General features: G+C 47.9%; 1 protein-coding gene across 1 annotated transcript; it reads right to left on the bottom strand.

Moving 5' to 3' along the window:
• Nucleotides 1-14,259: 14,259 nt before the first annotated feature.
• LOC147975752 (uncharacterized) lies at nt 14,260-14,694 on the bottom strand. Its single transcript, XM_087520565.1, has one exon. The coding sequence runs from the start codon at nt 14,692-14,694 to the stop codon at nt 14,260-14,262; it is 435 nt and encodes a 144-aa protein (XP_087376691.1).
• Between the last annotated feature and the right edge of the window lie 304 nt (nt 14,695-14,998).

Here is a 14,998-nt window from a genome sequence, read left to right as displayed (position 1 = left end):
TGAGTACGTCTCCGTATAAACCTGTGAAGCAAAAGAGGTGACCAAAGGATGGTCGACTCAGTAAACAACTGCAAGCCAGAATGAAAAACACTCGGAGATAAGGGACAGACCTTGTCTGGTTGGTTGTTGGTGTCGAATGGTAAAACTCTTCGGGACCCCATGGGGTTATCCTTTTTCCCTGGCATGCTTTGCACCCACTGTGCCACCGTCTTCTCATCAACATCCTCCGGGTGGATCCGAGTGGAATCTTCAATCCCTGAGTACATCCACATGGAGTGATCACGAGCCTGGAGGGGTTGAATTCGTCTCCTGAGGAATACCTCGAGCAGATCCATACCAGTCACACCCTCATGGATCAGTTGAACTACTCGCTCCATCAACATGGACACCTCCACCTTCTCTGCTAAAGTCACTCTCAAGGACGTTGGTTTCTAGACTCACGCTAAGGAAAAGGGGGGAGACCAGTTGAATGACCAGGGGTCGACTTGTCTTTGCAACAAAACCAAGTCGACTGCCACCCTCTAACCGAGTCAGGGAGAGTCATCGTGGGAAAAGTGCTCTTCCCCCTCATCTGGAAACCTAAGCCCCCATACATTTGGATCACCTGGGTTTTGTCGTCACTCAGGCTAGCCCTTTTCACAGCATGTGAAGATGTGCTTGAACAGACCCCAGTGCGGTCGGCAGCCTAGGAAATTCTCACACAAGGGGACATAGGCCGCAAGGTACGTGATAGTGTTGGGAGAGAAATGGTGGAGTTGGGCTCCGAAGAAGTTCAGGAGTGCACGGAAAAATTGATGTGGGGGAAAAGAAAAACTGCGGTCGACGTGAGTGGCGAGTAAGACACACTGACCCTCCTGAGGCTGCGGCTCAGTTTCATCCCCCGGGAGTCTCCAGGAATCATGCTCAATTAGCCCGCTCACAGCTAGGTCTTGCAAGTCATCCAGCATGATTGTGGATCGGATCCAGTCGCCCTGAACCCAACCGCGTGGCAAGCCAGATCTCGACGACGACCCGCTCCTGCCGGTTTTCTTGCCCTTCCCCTTCGCCGCTCCCTTCTTTGCGCGCTCCTGCACCGCCGTCTTGTCCTTCGTCATCACAGCAAGGGGCGCACGGGCGGGAGGCGGCATCGAGAGCGGAAGCGGTAGCGGTGGAGAAGCAGAGGAGGAAGCAAGAGAAATTAAGGCGCACTGTGCAAAATTCCCCAACCCAACGCCTTATATGGAGTCATTTCCGAGTGACTGACGACTGGGCCCGGGCAAACATGTCAAATCCCGCAACTATTGCTCGCTCGATACATGGCGAAAAAGGTGGCGCGGTGATCGAGGTGCCCCTGCCTAATCCATCCCGATTACTGCGGCCTCCTCCGTCCCGCGTGCTTTTCGAAATTTTGAATCCCACAAGATCCGGGAACTGCAGAGCAACCTGTCAGACTAAATATTTCTTTCATATAAACACTCGAAGCTTATCAGCAAAAGTTCACTTGACTACTTTAGAATGGATCAAGGCGACTGAAAATGAAGTCAAAGTTGTCACATAACTCATCAGTCTAAGGAAAATACTTCCGCAGCATGTAACAGAGTCGGGACCAACTTCCACTCCTTTTTCCACTAGAACCCTGAACCATTCGGGGGCTAATGATGATGACATGTACCTAGGGTAGGGTCATAGGCCTTACCTAGACACCCTCCCCATGGACATTGGCCTAAATTCATAAGCATTCGAAGGATACCATCATTCACTCGATCATAAACACTCCACTCAGAAGATTCAAGTTCACTCGACCAAGGAGTACTCACTCGACCGCAACAAAAATCACTCGATAGATAGAAGATCTAAAGTCACTCTGTATGGCAACGGTCAGGCGTTATCCTATAGAAGTAATAGTCATTCATGAATCTTTATTGTTGGCGTTATCAGTAACGCCAACCTTTATGTACGATAACGCCAACCTTTATGTACCTTAAACCCTATGTAATTGAGTGCTGGAGGGGTCCGACGCACTCTATATAAGCCACCCCCTCCTCTGGCACAAGGTTTCGCACCCCCTGTAACTTAACGCATATTCCAATCGACCGAGCCTCCGGGCACCGAGACGTAGGGCTGTTACTTCCTCCGCGAAGGGCCTGAACTCGTACATCCTGCGCGCACAATCTCACCGTAGCTAGGACCTTGCCTCTACATTCTTACCCCCCTACTTTACTGTCAGACTTAGAACCATGACAACGTCCATTTGTCTTCTTCATGGACTCATTCCTCTTCCTTGCGGGATCTCAGGCAAGATGACCATTACCCTCGATATCACTTCTATCTTTGCTTGCTAGTTGTTCGCTCTATCGCTATGTCATGCTACCTACCACTTGTTTACAATGCCTCCCATATTGCCATGTCAAGCCTCTAACCCACCTTCCTAGCAAACCATTGTTTGGCTATGTTACCCCTTTTGCTCAGCCCCTCTTATAGCGCTAGTTGCAGGTGCAGAGCAGGTTGTTCCATGTTGGAACATGTTTATGTTAGGATACCACAATATCGCTTATTTAATTAATGCATCTATATACTTGGCAAAGGGAGGAAGGCTTGGCCTTTTGCTCGGTGTTTTGTTCCACTCTTGCTGCCCTAGTTTCCATCATACCGGTGTTATGTCCCTTGATTTTGTGTTCCTTACACGGTTGAGGTTATGGGACCCCCTTGACAGTTCGGTTTGAATCAAAATCCTCTAGAAAGGTCCAACCTTGGTTTTAACAATTGCGTATTAACAACCTAAACTTTTCCCAAGGGAGTTATAAACCCGAGGGTCATCTTTATTTAACCCCCCGGGCCAGTGTTCCTCTGAGTGCTGGTCCAACCAGGGCGATGTCCGACGCCCCCTGGGCAGCCAGGGCCTCAGCCAACCTGACGTCTTGCCCATCCGGTGTGCCCTGAGAACAAGATACGTGAGACTCCTATCGGGATTTGTTGGCACATCGGGCGGTCTTGCTGGTCTTGTTTTACCATTTTCGAAATGTCTTGTAACCAAGATTCTGAGACTGATCGGGTCTTTCTAGGAGAAGGAATATCCTTCGTTGATCATGAGAGCTAGTGACGGGCTAAGTTGGGACACGCCTGCGGGGTATAAACTTTCGAGAGCCGTGCCCACGGTTATGTGGCAAATGGGAATTTGTTAATATCCAGTTGTAGAGAACTTGAAACCTGACTTGATTAAAATGCATCAACTGCGTGTGCAGCCGTGATGGTCTCTTTTCGGCGGAGTCCAGGAAGTGAACATGGTTTGGGTTATGTTTGAATGTAAGTAGTTCAGGATCACTTCTTGATCACTTCTAGCTTCACGTCCATTGCGTATTTTCTCTTCTTACTCTTGTACTCATATGTTAGCCACCATATTTGCTTAGTGCTTACTGCAATTCCACCTCATATCCATATCCTACCCATAACCTTAAATAGTCTCGATCTCGTGGGTTTTGAGATTGCTGAGTCCTCATGACTCATAGATACTATCAAAACAGTTGCAGGTGCCGATGATACCAGTGCAGGTGATGCTACCGAACTCAAGTGGGAGTTCGACGAGGACCTTGCTCGTTACTATGTTTCGTTTCCTGATGATCAGTAGTGGTGCCTAGTTGGGTCGATCGGGATCTAACATTTGGGGTTATCTTCTTTTCATTTGGATTTGTCCCTAATCGGACCATGTGTGTACTCTGAATGATGTATGAATTATTTGATCATTGTGTGACGTGGTGATTGTAAGCCAACTCTATTTATCCCTTTCTTGTTCATTACATGGGATTGTGTGAAGATGACCCTTCTTGCGACAAAACCAACATGCGGTTATGCCTCTAAGTCATGCCTCGACACGTGGGAGATTTAGCCACATCTTGGGCGTTACATATTGTGACCATAGGTTGGTCTGCGTCCATTTGACGACTTTGGTTTCTCTTCTTCATTGGTGGTGGCATGATGACATTCACGTGAAGGTTTTGAAGAAGAATTTTTGGCACCCAGATTTTTTCATAGGGGATCGTTACTACAGTTAGTACCAACAAATCTAGCAAATACTTCAGCATTCTTATTTTTGAATAGTTTGTAGTTGGAGTCAATTGAGTCATCATAAGAGGGTGAGGTATCACAATTATAACCACATAGAGTGGATGGATCAACTTGAGGTTGTTTTGAAGGAACCCATGTGGTTTTGGGATACTGCTCCAGTTCCCAATAAGATCCATATGCATTAAGCTTTCCCTCAAAAGCAATACCCTCTTTCCTAGGGTTGCTGTTCAGAATCAGCTTCTTGAGCACATCACAAAGAGTTTGGTGCCCTTTGAGGCTTTTGTCCATGCATGTCTTTAGACCTGCATTTTCGCCAGTAACACTTGGTGGTCTCCTCAGATGAGGGCATTGAAACCACAGAGATATTTGAAGATATAGCAGTAGTTGAAGCATTTGAACATTCAGCTGAAGAATTTGCATTTTCACATTCAAGGCATTATAAGCATGGAGTAACAAATTCTTCCTGAGCGGTGATGGTCTATTGAGAAAGTAATGAATCATTGTGTTTCTGAAGATCATCATGAGACGCTCTCAGCTTCCCAAGTTCTTACTTCCTTTGAAGAAATTAATAGGACAGCTTCTTGTGTTTGGCTGAGCGGGCCACATGACGACTTTCAATTTTGTCACACGGTGACTTAAGACATCTGAGGTCTTCGGACAAAGCTTGACTACAATCCATTTCCTCATCTAACTGATCATTACTTTTTTGTCTAGCAGTTTTTGCATCTTTTCCATTGCGGTTTGTTATTCAGTTGCTATTTTAGCCAGTTTCTTATAGCTAGGTTTTTCCTCACACTCAGAGTGACTATGACTTGAAGTATTAAAGTAAGCTTCCAATGAGGTTACCTTGGAACCTCTTTCCATGAAGCAATAGGTGAGAGTGTAGTCCTCAGCACAGTCCTCAGGTGATGGTGTCCTGGATTAGGGGGTGCTAACCTAGTCGGCCCGTTCTCCTCGGGTTGGGCCGATATGGGCCCTCTTTGGTACTCAAGTCTGGAGGCAGCATGCGGGAGGCGTGATCGAGACTACCTCCCTCGATGACTTGTTGTATTATCCAGGATTTCTCCCGCCGCCTTGTGCCTAGATATCGACGTTGTAACCCTAGATACCCTACCTATCGTGTATATAAGCCACAGGGTTTAGCCCGTAGAGGGGACATCAACGCAATATCATCATCTAGCCCTATAGTTAGAACACATCTTATGATCTTGAGGTAGATCAACTCTAAACTCAATACATCTCCATTAATATAAACAAGAGTAGGCCGTAGGGTTTTACCTCCATCAAGTGGGCCCAAACCTGGGTAAAACATCATCCCTCTGTTCTCGTTACCATCTATCGGAGATCCACAGCTCAGGACCCCCTACCCCAAGGTCTGTCGGTTTTAACATCGACACTGGTGTTTTCATTAAGAGTTCCGTTGTGGGATCAACAAAAGGATCGATGGCTTGCTCGCAGATTAAATGTGTCAATGGCCACGGGAGCGTTTACGCCCCCGGTCAGCTTTTTGTGTTTGGCTGCATGATCTTCTACACTGATTCAATGGGTCACCTGGCCTCCGTCGAGAACTACGCCCTGGGTCGGATCATGACCTTCGGCGGCCTCGAGTACACCGCAAATTCCCGCGGTGAACTTGTCCTTTCGGGCTGGACGCCCGGCCGGATTGAGGACTAACCAATTCCGAAGGATTGACTCTGGAACAGACCTTTGCCGAGGACATGAGGCCCAGAACTTAGCATCACTAGAGACCATTGGCTTAACGACTCCGGACGACCCCCTTCCGATCTCTAGTTTGGACATGGATCCGGCTCCCACCCCTGAAGGCGCGTCAGGCCTAGAGCCGACCTTCGTGCAGGATCCGAAATCATCTTTGGATCTCCTTTGCGCTGAAGACACATTGGGGCACACGCCTGGCATACTTCAAGTTAGCCTTGCCGCCAACCAAGCAATAAATTCTGAAGAGTTGCGTCACCTTAATGAGATGCTTTACCGCATGCAGAGCATGTCTATCTTAGATGCCAAGACTTCGGTTTATGATTGAATCGAACTTAAAGCCGACGATAGGGAAATTACATCCCACCCGCCACCAACCTAGTCACGGTCGATGATTTAACTGGCGTGCTAGACTACGGTTAGGCCACGAACATGGATGAACATGTCGATGGCCCCATAGAAAATACATTGCCTGTGGTAAACACGGGCAGGTGGACCGCGAGATCCACTTATGATGTCTACATGGTTGGCGCCCCCAATTCCCCACCAAAACGTCGACGTAGACACAGTAGGGCCAACAATGGGGAACCCAACGGCAACAATGCTACCGCTGATAATGGTGATGCAGCAGCCGATGGCGCCAACGACCCTGAGGAGGACCCTCAAGCTTCCACATTACGAAATGGCACAACTGATGGAAATCTCAAGGACTTAGATCCAGACGACCTCTTTGAAGGGGCTGACGACAACTATATGCATGGATCCGAGGAAGACGGTAGCCTTCGATCCGAGGACAACATCGTTCCTGAAGACCTCTTTGACGAAGAGCACTTCCGGCAGTGCCTTATTGCCATAGATCGGAGCATGAAACGAAAGAACTAGTAGTTGCAAGCTAACATCGACGCACTAAACTAAGAGTGGGTCGAAGTGATCTCTGCCGAGAAAGACCTACAATACTGGCACTGTAGTGTGCCGAAATCATACCCAGACAGACATCTACCACCAGAGTTCGACGAGGAGTTCACCGCCAATGAGCCTGACCGACGCCCTAGAGGACGGGACATGCCAGTACGGGAAAACCTGGACACTCGGCTACCTCCACGCGGCTATGGCAAGGACCTCGTGGACTACCTAGAACCTCACGATGTTTGACGTCATATTGAGGCAAACAGAGCACCTCCTTGGTCCATCTACGGATCAAGACGACGAGCGCCCGCCGGGCCAGATGGCTATGACGCCTGGATGGATAGGAACGACCGTGCATGAGATCAAGCCGACAGACGGCTCTCACCCGACGTCCGACGGGGCACCACTTGATTCCAATCTCCATCTCACCCCGTCTGTTTCACAGATAGGGTCATGGAACATCAGTCTCCATAGGGGTTGAATCCCATCAACATAGAGTCATATGATGGAACTACAAACCCCGCAGTGTGGATTGAACATTTTCGTCTGCACATGCATATGGCTAATGGAGACGATCTCCATGCCATTAAATACTTGCCGCTCAAGCTAAAGGGGCTGGCTAGGCATTGGCTGAATAGCCTGCCTCCCCATTCCATTGGTAGCTAGGAGGCCCTTGAAGACGCTTCTCAGGCACACTTCCAGGGCACTTACATCCAACCTCCGGATGCTGATGACCTCAGTCATGTCACCCAGCAGCCATGCGAATCAACTCGAACATTCTGAAATAGGTTCCTCACTAAAAAGAACCGGATCATTGACCGTTCCGATGTTGAAGCCATCATGACATATAAATATAACATATGAGACGAGTGGCTTGCCCGCCAGCTCAGCCAAGACAAACCGAGGACCATGGCAGATCTCACTTCACTCATGATCAGCTTTTGCACGGGAGAAGACGAATGGCTCAACCGAAGTACCCATAGCAGTGAAGCGGGCACCTCAGAAATACGTGACCTCAATGGAAGGACTAAGTGAAACAAGAACAAGCGCATGCATAAAAATGGCGGGAGCGACACAGAGGACGCAGCAATGAATGTAGGGTTTACCAAACCTAGATCCGGGCAGAAAAGGAAGCGCTTTAAAGGGAACAAAAATGGACCTAGCCAGCTCGACAGGATCCTGGATCGGCCATGCCAAATCCACAACATCCAAGACAAAACAGCAACCCATACTAACAGGAATTGTTGGGTCTTTAAACAAGCTGGCAAGGTGGCGACGGAGGGCCAAAGTAAAAACCAAATTTGCAGCGAAGATGAGGATGAACCTCGGCGGCCAAATAATGGAGGCCAACATAAGTTTCCTAATTAGGTAATGGAGGTCAATATGATCTACGTTACTTACATCCCCAAAAGGGAGAGGAAGCATGTACTTCAGAATGTCTACGCGTTGGAGCTAATCGTCCCAAAGTTCAGCCCATGGTCGGCTTACCCGATCACATTTGACAAGCATGATCATCTGATGGGCATTAGGCTTGGCGGATCGGCAGCACTCGTCCTGGACCCAATTGTCTATGGTTATCATCTGACAAAGTCCTTATGGACGAAGGAAGCAGCCTTGACTTAATTTATGAAGACACGTCAGGAAGATGGGCATCGGCTCATCTTGGATCATGCTAAGCACCACCACCTTTAAAGGTTTCATACCACACATTGAAGCCCGATGTACCAGAACGGTCACGCTGGAGGTAGTCTTCAACTCACTAGAAAACTTAATAAGTGAGCAGTTAATCTTCGACATCGTCCCCTATCAAAGAGGTTACCACGCGCTCTTAGGGCGCACATCTTTCGCATGCTTCAATGTAGTCCAGCATTACGCTTATCTCAATCTCAAAATGCCAGGACCTAACAGTGTTATCGTAGTAAATGGTAACACTGAGTGTTCAGTCTGAACGGAGGAGCAGACCGCGGCATTTGCAGTTGAGGTATAGGTATCCGAGGAGGCAGCCCGCAATGCCGCTCAAGTCGATCTCCGCCACATACCCCACACCCTAAATAGGGATGCGGCCTCCTTGCGTGCCCTCCCTAGTTCGGATACTACGTCCCCAGGGTGCATAACTTTGCACTCCAAATTCCTTGGGCTGTCAAGGAGCCGGAATCTATAAAAATGGCTCGACCGAAGAGCAAGGTGGCTTCGAGCCCCCACTGGCGCGTTTCTATCAAAGAACCGACCAGCTTGACTACATCAACATGGCCTAAACAACACACCGGACTCCTTCAAAACCACCTTCAAAGGGCTCGGCCAATAAAAGTGCTTGGAGCGCATAAAAGACCGAGACTACATCAGTCCTCATAAGTCCCCACCATCAACGATGACAAGTTGGTCAATAGCTCGGAAGCACAGACGTGCGGCAGGAAGCAGCCACATTTTTAAAACCCGATGACAATATCCCCTGTTTTTTCTTCCCTCTTTACCTACTCTTTTACGTCATATTCTTTTAGTTCCTCTCATTGCATCTCGACATGTAAAAGCTTGGAGTTATGAAATAAACAATAGTTCCCTTTAAAGGTCCTTATCGCATTTTCGCACAAGAACTGCCTTCGCACCACAAGAATGTCTTTAAGATACAAACGTTACGAGGCCCCCATTCCCCTGCCTTGAAATACAAGTCTCAGGTACTCGACGTCTCGGATGTTGCTCTATATACATTAGTTCCAAAAATAGATTTTGGTCAATAATTGTGTTGCCCGGCTCCTATGTGTACCTCTTACGTTCCCAATGAATTACGCGAAGGGCGTAACGGGATAACCACTATGATTGTGCCGCCAGGTTAATTGGCAGAGCGCCTCAGTTGAGAAAGCCAGAAGTTGATTATCTAGGTAGGCACAAACTGGTCGGCCATCTACAGACCGCATTATGGTAGTGATGATAGAGATCACTTGAGTTAAACAAAGGGCTTCCCTTTTTATCCAAAGTGTGTCATGTCTTAGACCTCAAGTTGCTAAGCTAACGACTTCCCCTACCGGGGGCTCGTCACCAGCCCCCCAGTCAAACTCCTTGTAACACCCTCTGTTTTGTAACATGTAGTTTACATTAATAACGCCTAAAAATTGGACCATCAAAAACTTTTGCATCATTTGGCTTTTTATTTTGGATTTTTGTTTGTAATTTCAAGTGCTCATGAGAGTCAAAACATAGCTCCACCTCCTATACTTCATATCCTTGATCCAAAACTTTGCCTAATGATCATGCTGTGTGCATAAGACAGAATAGTATTTTCCTACAAAAATAATTTGGCCAAAAAGAATTTTGTAAATTAGGTTTTTCCAAAACCCCCTGAATCGAGGCTTGCACTACAAGTACTTAATTTAGGACATGAAAAATCTTTCAAAAGGCATATTTGAGTCCTATTAGATATAGGACTTCCATAAACAACAAAAATATAATTTTTAAAGTTGTTTTCTATTTTACTTAAAGGCTTTTTCTTAAGGCCAGAAATGGTCTTTAATAGTTAGTATTATTTTATTGTTTGAAAAATACTTGAGAAAATTAAGGGAAGCTCATTGGACATATATTGTCCGCATGTAAGAGTTTCAACACATGGCCATGTTCAAAATTTGGTGAAAACCCTCGATTAACCTTTCTGGTTATTTTAAGCTTTTGAAATATCTACAAAGGAAATATTCTCTATAAATTCCTAGAAAATTCTAGCATGTCACAAATACCATATATGATGATCTTTCCAAGTCTCATGTCTTGGAGAACAAGTTAGCATGACCAAGACCCCTCAAACCCATCCCTGTCCAGGACCAAATTTGAGCAACTCTACATTGCAAAACTGTCTCCTCTTGAACTCAATTTATGGGTACATGCTATAATCACCAAATGATGACACTATGCCAAGTGGTGCATCGAGGAGAATAGATTTGCATGACTAAATCTTAGAAAGCCCATTTCTATTGATTTCTAGGGTTTGCGAAATTTACATTGGCAGCTTTCGTCAAATGGACTCAAACTTGGTGAACAACCCTATTTCTATATGCCATTTGGTCCTATTAAATCTCATTGCTAGGAGAATTCATTTACTTGCCCAAACTTGCATCAAACACCTATTATTTTTCCAAAACCATCATCTTGACCCCTTTCACTATTCTCCTTTGTTTCAACTTTTTAACACAACTCATACTAACCCTCTTCTACCTCCAAGAGCAACCACTGATCCCCAGCTCAATAATTGGGAGGTGACAACCCACATTTTTGTCCCTTGACAGTCAAAGTTACCCTTCCTCTCTATCCTCCTCACTCCAGAGACCTTCTTGAGAATCCAAAGCTGCCTTCCATTTGTTTACTACCCCCTCAACCCCTAGACACTAGAGGCCACGCCCAAGGCGCCTAAAAATGGCCATGCCAGCCAAGGCCGCACTCTGGAGAGCCGTATAGTGCACTCCCGCACTGTAGCCGCCCCCATCCCGATGCCCCCGACCGCCTCGGCTATCCCCCGTAAATGAGTTCCGTAGGGATAACTGCTTCTACCCCATAGACCAGGGAGAAGGGTGTCTACATGGTAGCTCGGTTAGGTGTCGTTCCGAGGGACCAGAGAATTACGGGCAGCTCCTCGATCCAGTGCCTGCCATGCTTCTGTAGCGTATTGAAAGTTCTTGTCTTGAGTCCACGTAACACTTCAGCGTTCACCCTCTCAGCTTGTCCATTGCTCTGAGGGTGTGCCATAGAGGTGAATGAGGTCTTGCATCTCAGGGTACAAACATATTGCATGAAGGCGTGGCTCGTCAATTGGGTGCTGTTGTCGGTGATGATCCTTGCCAAAACTCCAAATTGACACACCAATTCTTTCAAGAACTTGATAGCTAACTGAGCAGTCACCTTTCTCATGGCAGTCACTTCCGGCCACTTTATAAACTTGTTGATGGCGACGAGCAAGAATTCAAAGCCCTGATTGCTTGGGGGAAGGGGCCGAGGATATCGAGCCCCTAGACTGAAAATGGTCGTGATAAAGGGATTGTCTGAAGGGCTTGGGTAGGCAGGTGTGTTCTCTTGGAATGGAACTGGTAGGCTTCACATGTCGTGATGAGCTCGACCGCGTCTTGGAGGGTTGTGGGCCAATAGAATCCTTGCCGGAATGCTTTCCCAACTAATGCCCTTGATCGAATGTGTGAGCCGCACATTCCTTTGTGAATATCAGCCAGCAGTTCCTTTCCATCCTCCCGGAAGTCACACTTCAATTTCACACCATTAGGCCTCCTTCTGTATAGAGTGTCATCGACAAACTGATACATACTGGCCCCCCGGGCTATTTTCTCAGCTTCATCTTGGTCGCCGGGAAGTTCTCCAGTTTGGAGGAAGCGGACGATGTGCCTTGCCCAAGTTGAAGCCTGGGGCTAGGCAACGAGGACTAGTGGCACCTCCTCTGCTGCGGGAGCACCAGCCTCGTTCGTGGGGTCCATAGGCCCAGCTGGAGGGGGTGGTCCGGCAGGCTGTGAGGAGTTGTTTCCAGCAGGGTCTCTCGCGGGAGCGGACGGCTCGACTGGGAGAGGCTTACCATAGTCCAACTTTCTCCTTTTCCAGGCCATTGTGGTTGGTGATACGGAGGGCTGAGAGAGATGGAGAACAGAAGTTCCTGGTTCCATAGGAAGTTTCTGTGCAACACACTTTGACAGGTGATCAGCTATGTTGTTTTCCGCACGGGGTACGTACTCTGTTTGCAACCCATCAAAGTGCTCCTCCAATCTCCTTACTTCTTTGACTATGCTTCCATCAATGGGTTTTGATAATCCTTGTTGACTTGTCTGACCACAATCTGTGAATCTCCTCATATGATCAGCTTCTTGATTCCCAATTCCGCTGCAATTCTGAGCCCGGCAAGGAGCCCTTCATACTTAGCTGTATTGTTGGTGGCTTCTTCCCGGGCAAAGTGCATTTGGATGACGTATTTCAAGTGCTCCCCGGAGGAGGCAACAAGAAGCACGCCAGCCCCTGCACTTTGTAGGGAAAAGGCACCATCAAAATACATAATCCATTCTTAGGGTGATTCCTTGCCGAGGATAGCTGTCTCTGTCACTTCCTCATCAGGAGTTGGCATCCATTCTACAATAAACTCTGCCAGCGCCCTGCTCTGAATAGTTGATGTGCTCTCATACTTCAAACCAAATATGGATAACTCCAAAGCCCACTCCACTATTCTGCCGGTAGCCTCAGGGTTTCGGAGTATCCTTTGCGACGTAAAACGAGTGACAACCGTGATCTCATGGGCTTGGAAGTAGTGGCGCAGTTTCCTTCAGGCCATAATGAGACCAAAGATCAAATTTTGCACGCCAGAGTACCTCGACCTAGCCCCTTGTAACAAGGAGCTAACGAAGTACACTAGGCATTGCACCACTTTCTTCGTTGCCGCGTCCTTGGGGTTGCTCTTGTTGCCATACTCACTAATGTCCTGATCCTTTTCTGACTCTGCAGTTATCTGTCCACTTTCTGCCTCATCTACTTCTCGCTGTGCTACCAAGGCTGCAGTGACCACTTGGTTGATTGACGCCAAGTATAGCAACAATGGCTCTTGGGGTTTAGGTGCAACCAAGGTAGGCACAAACGATAGTTAGGCCTTCAACTCCTGCAGAGCTGCATCTGCTTCGGGGGTCCACTTCATAGGTCCTGCCTTCTTCAAAATTTTAAAGAACGGTAGGGCATGCTCGGCAAACTTGGAAATGAACCTACTCAGCATGGCGATGCATCCCATCAAGCGCCTCACATCCTTGACTGGCCTTGGCGCTTGGATCCGCTCGATGGCTTTGATCTTGTCGGGGTTAGCTTTGATCCCCCGATGGGACACGAAGAAACCAAGCAGCTTGCTAGAGGGGACACCAAACACATACTTATCCGGAATTGATGTTGTGCAAATTAGCAAATGTCTCCTCCAGATCCACATGGAGTGATGAACGATGTCTTCTCTTCATCTTCTTTGGGCATAAAGATCTGGTGATGTCCGGAATATGCGTCCAGAAAGGAGAGAAAATCACACCCTGAAGTGGAATACACAATCTGGTCGATACGCGGCAAGGAAAATGATTCCTTCGGGCAAGCCTTCTTGAGATCTGTGAAATCAATGCAAAGCCTCCATTTCCCATTTGCCTTCTGCACTACCACTGGATTTGCTAGCCATGTAGGATGCAGTACTCCTCTAACCAAACCAGCTGCCTCCAGTTTCTTGATTTACTCGGCAATGAACTACTGCCTTTCCAAGGCATGCTTCCAAACATTCTGCTTGACAGGCCGGGCATGTGGGCAGACAACAAGCTGGTGCTCGATTACCTTCCTGGGAACACCAGGGATATCAGATGGTTGCCAGACAAACACATTGATATTCGCCCGCAGGAAGGCAACAAGCGCGTTTTCCTATTTGTCATCAAGGGTGGCATTGATGGTGAAAGTACCGTCAACGCCAACCAGCCCTACCGGGACCTTCTTCACTTGGAGTGCAGGAACCTTGGACCTCTTGCTATTGGAACACTCCGGCATGTCGTCAATGGGTGCCGTGAACTTCGAGGGGGCATGTTTCCCAGACTCCTTGCCGGAGCTCCTACAATCCCTTTTCTATCCTTTGCTTTCCTTGGCGGGAGCTATTGCTGCCGCAGCCTCTGTTGCGACTGCATCCCAGCACATCTTGTCCACGCAGATAATTGCATCCTTCCCATCGGATGGGATAGTGATGACTCCCAGTGGCCCGTGCATCTTCAGAGTGTTATAAGCATATTGGGATGCTGCCATGAACTTGGCCAGGGCCGGGCAACCAAGAATCCAATTGTACAGCAGGGGGAGGTCAACCACATCAAACACAACCTTCACTGTCTGGTAGTTTAGCTCTCCCTCAAACATCATGCGCAACGTATTCTTCCCTTTAGGATGGCTCCTGTCAGGGTTAACTCCTTGAAACATGCCAGTAATCTCTAGCTCTTCTTCTCCTATCTGAAGCCTGTTGATGACTGCCGGGGAAATCAGATTCAGCCCGGCCCTGCCATCCACTAACATCTTTGTGACCTTGAGGTTGTGAATTGTTGGGGAGACCAACAATGGCAAGCATCCTACCATGGTGGTGCGGCCATGATGATCCTCCTCATCAAAGATGATTGGCGTGCGAGACCATTTGAGCGGTTTCTGGGCCTCTGGTGCAGGCTCCACGACATTGATCCCTCGTGCCCATCGCTTGAGCTGGTGGTGGGAAGCGTGCAAAGATGGACCCCAACAATGCATAGGGCGCTAGTGGCCTTCTGAAATTCATGCTCACTGGTTTCCTCTTCATTCCCTTCATCATTCACATCATCACAGACTTACT

Source organism: Triticum urartu, chromosome 4A (assembly GCF_056163025.1).
Source record: "Triticum urartu cultivar PI428250 chromosome 4A, HENAU_Tu73, whole genome shotgun sequence".
NCBI lineage: Eukaryota > Viridiplantae > Streptophyta > Magnoliopsida > Poales > Poaceae > Triticum > Triticum urartu.
This window is presented reverse-complemented; position numbering and strand designations above follow the sequence as displayed.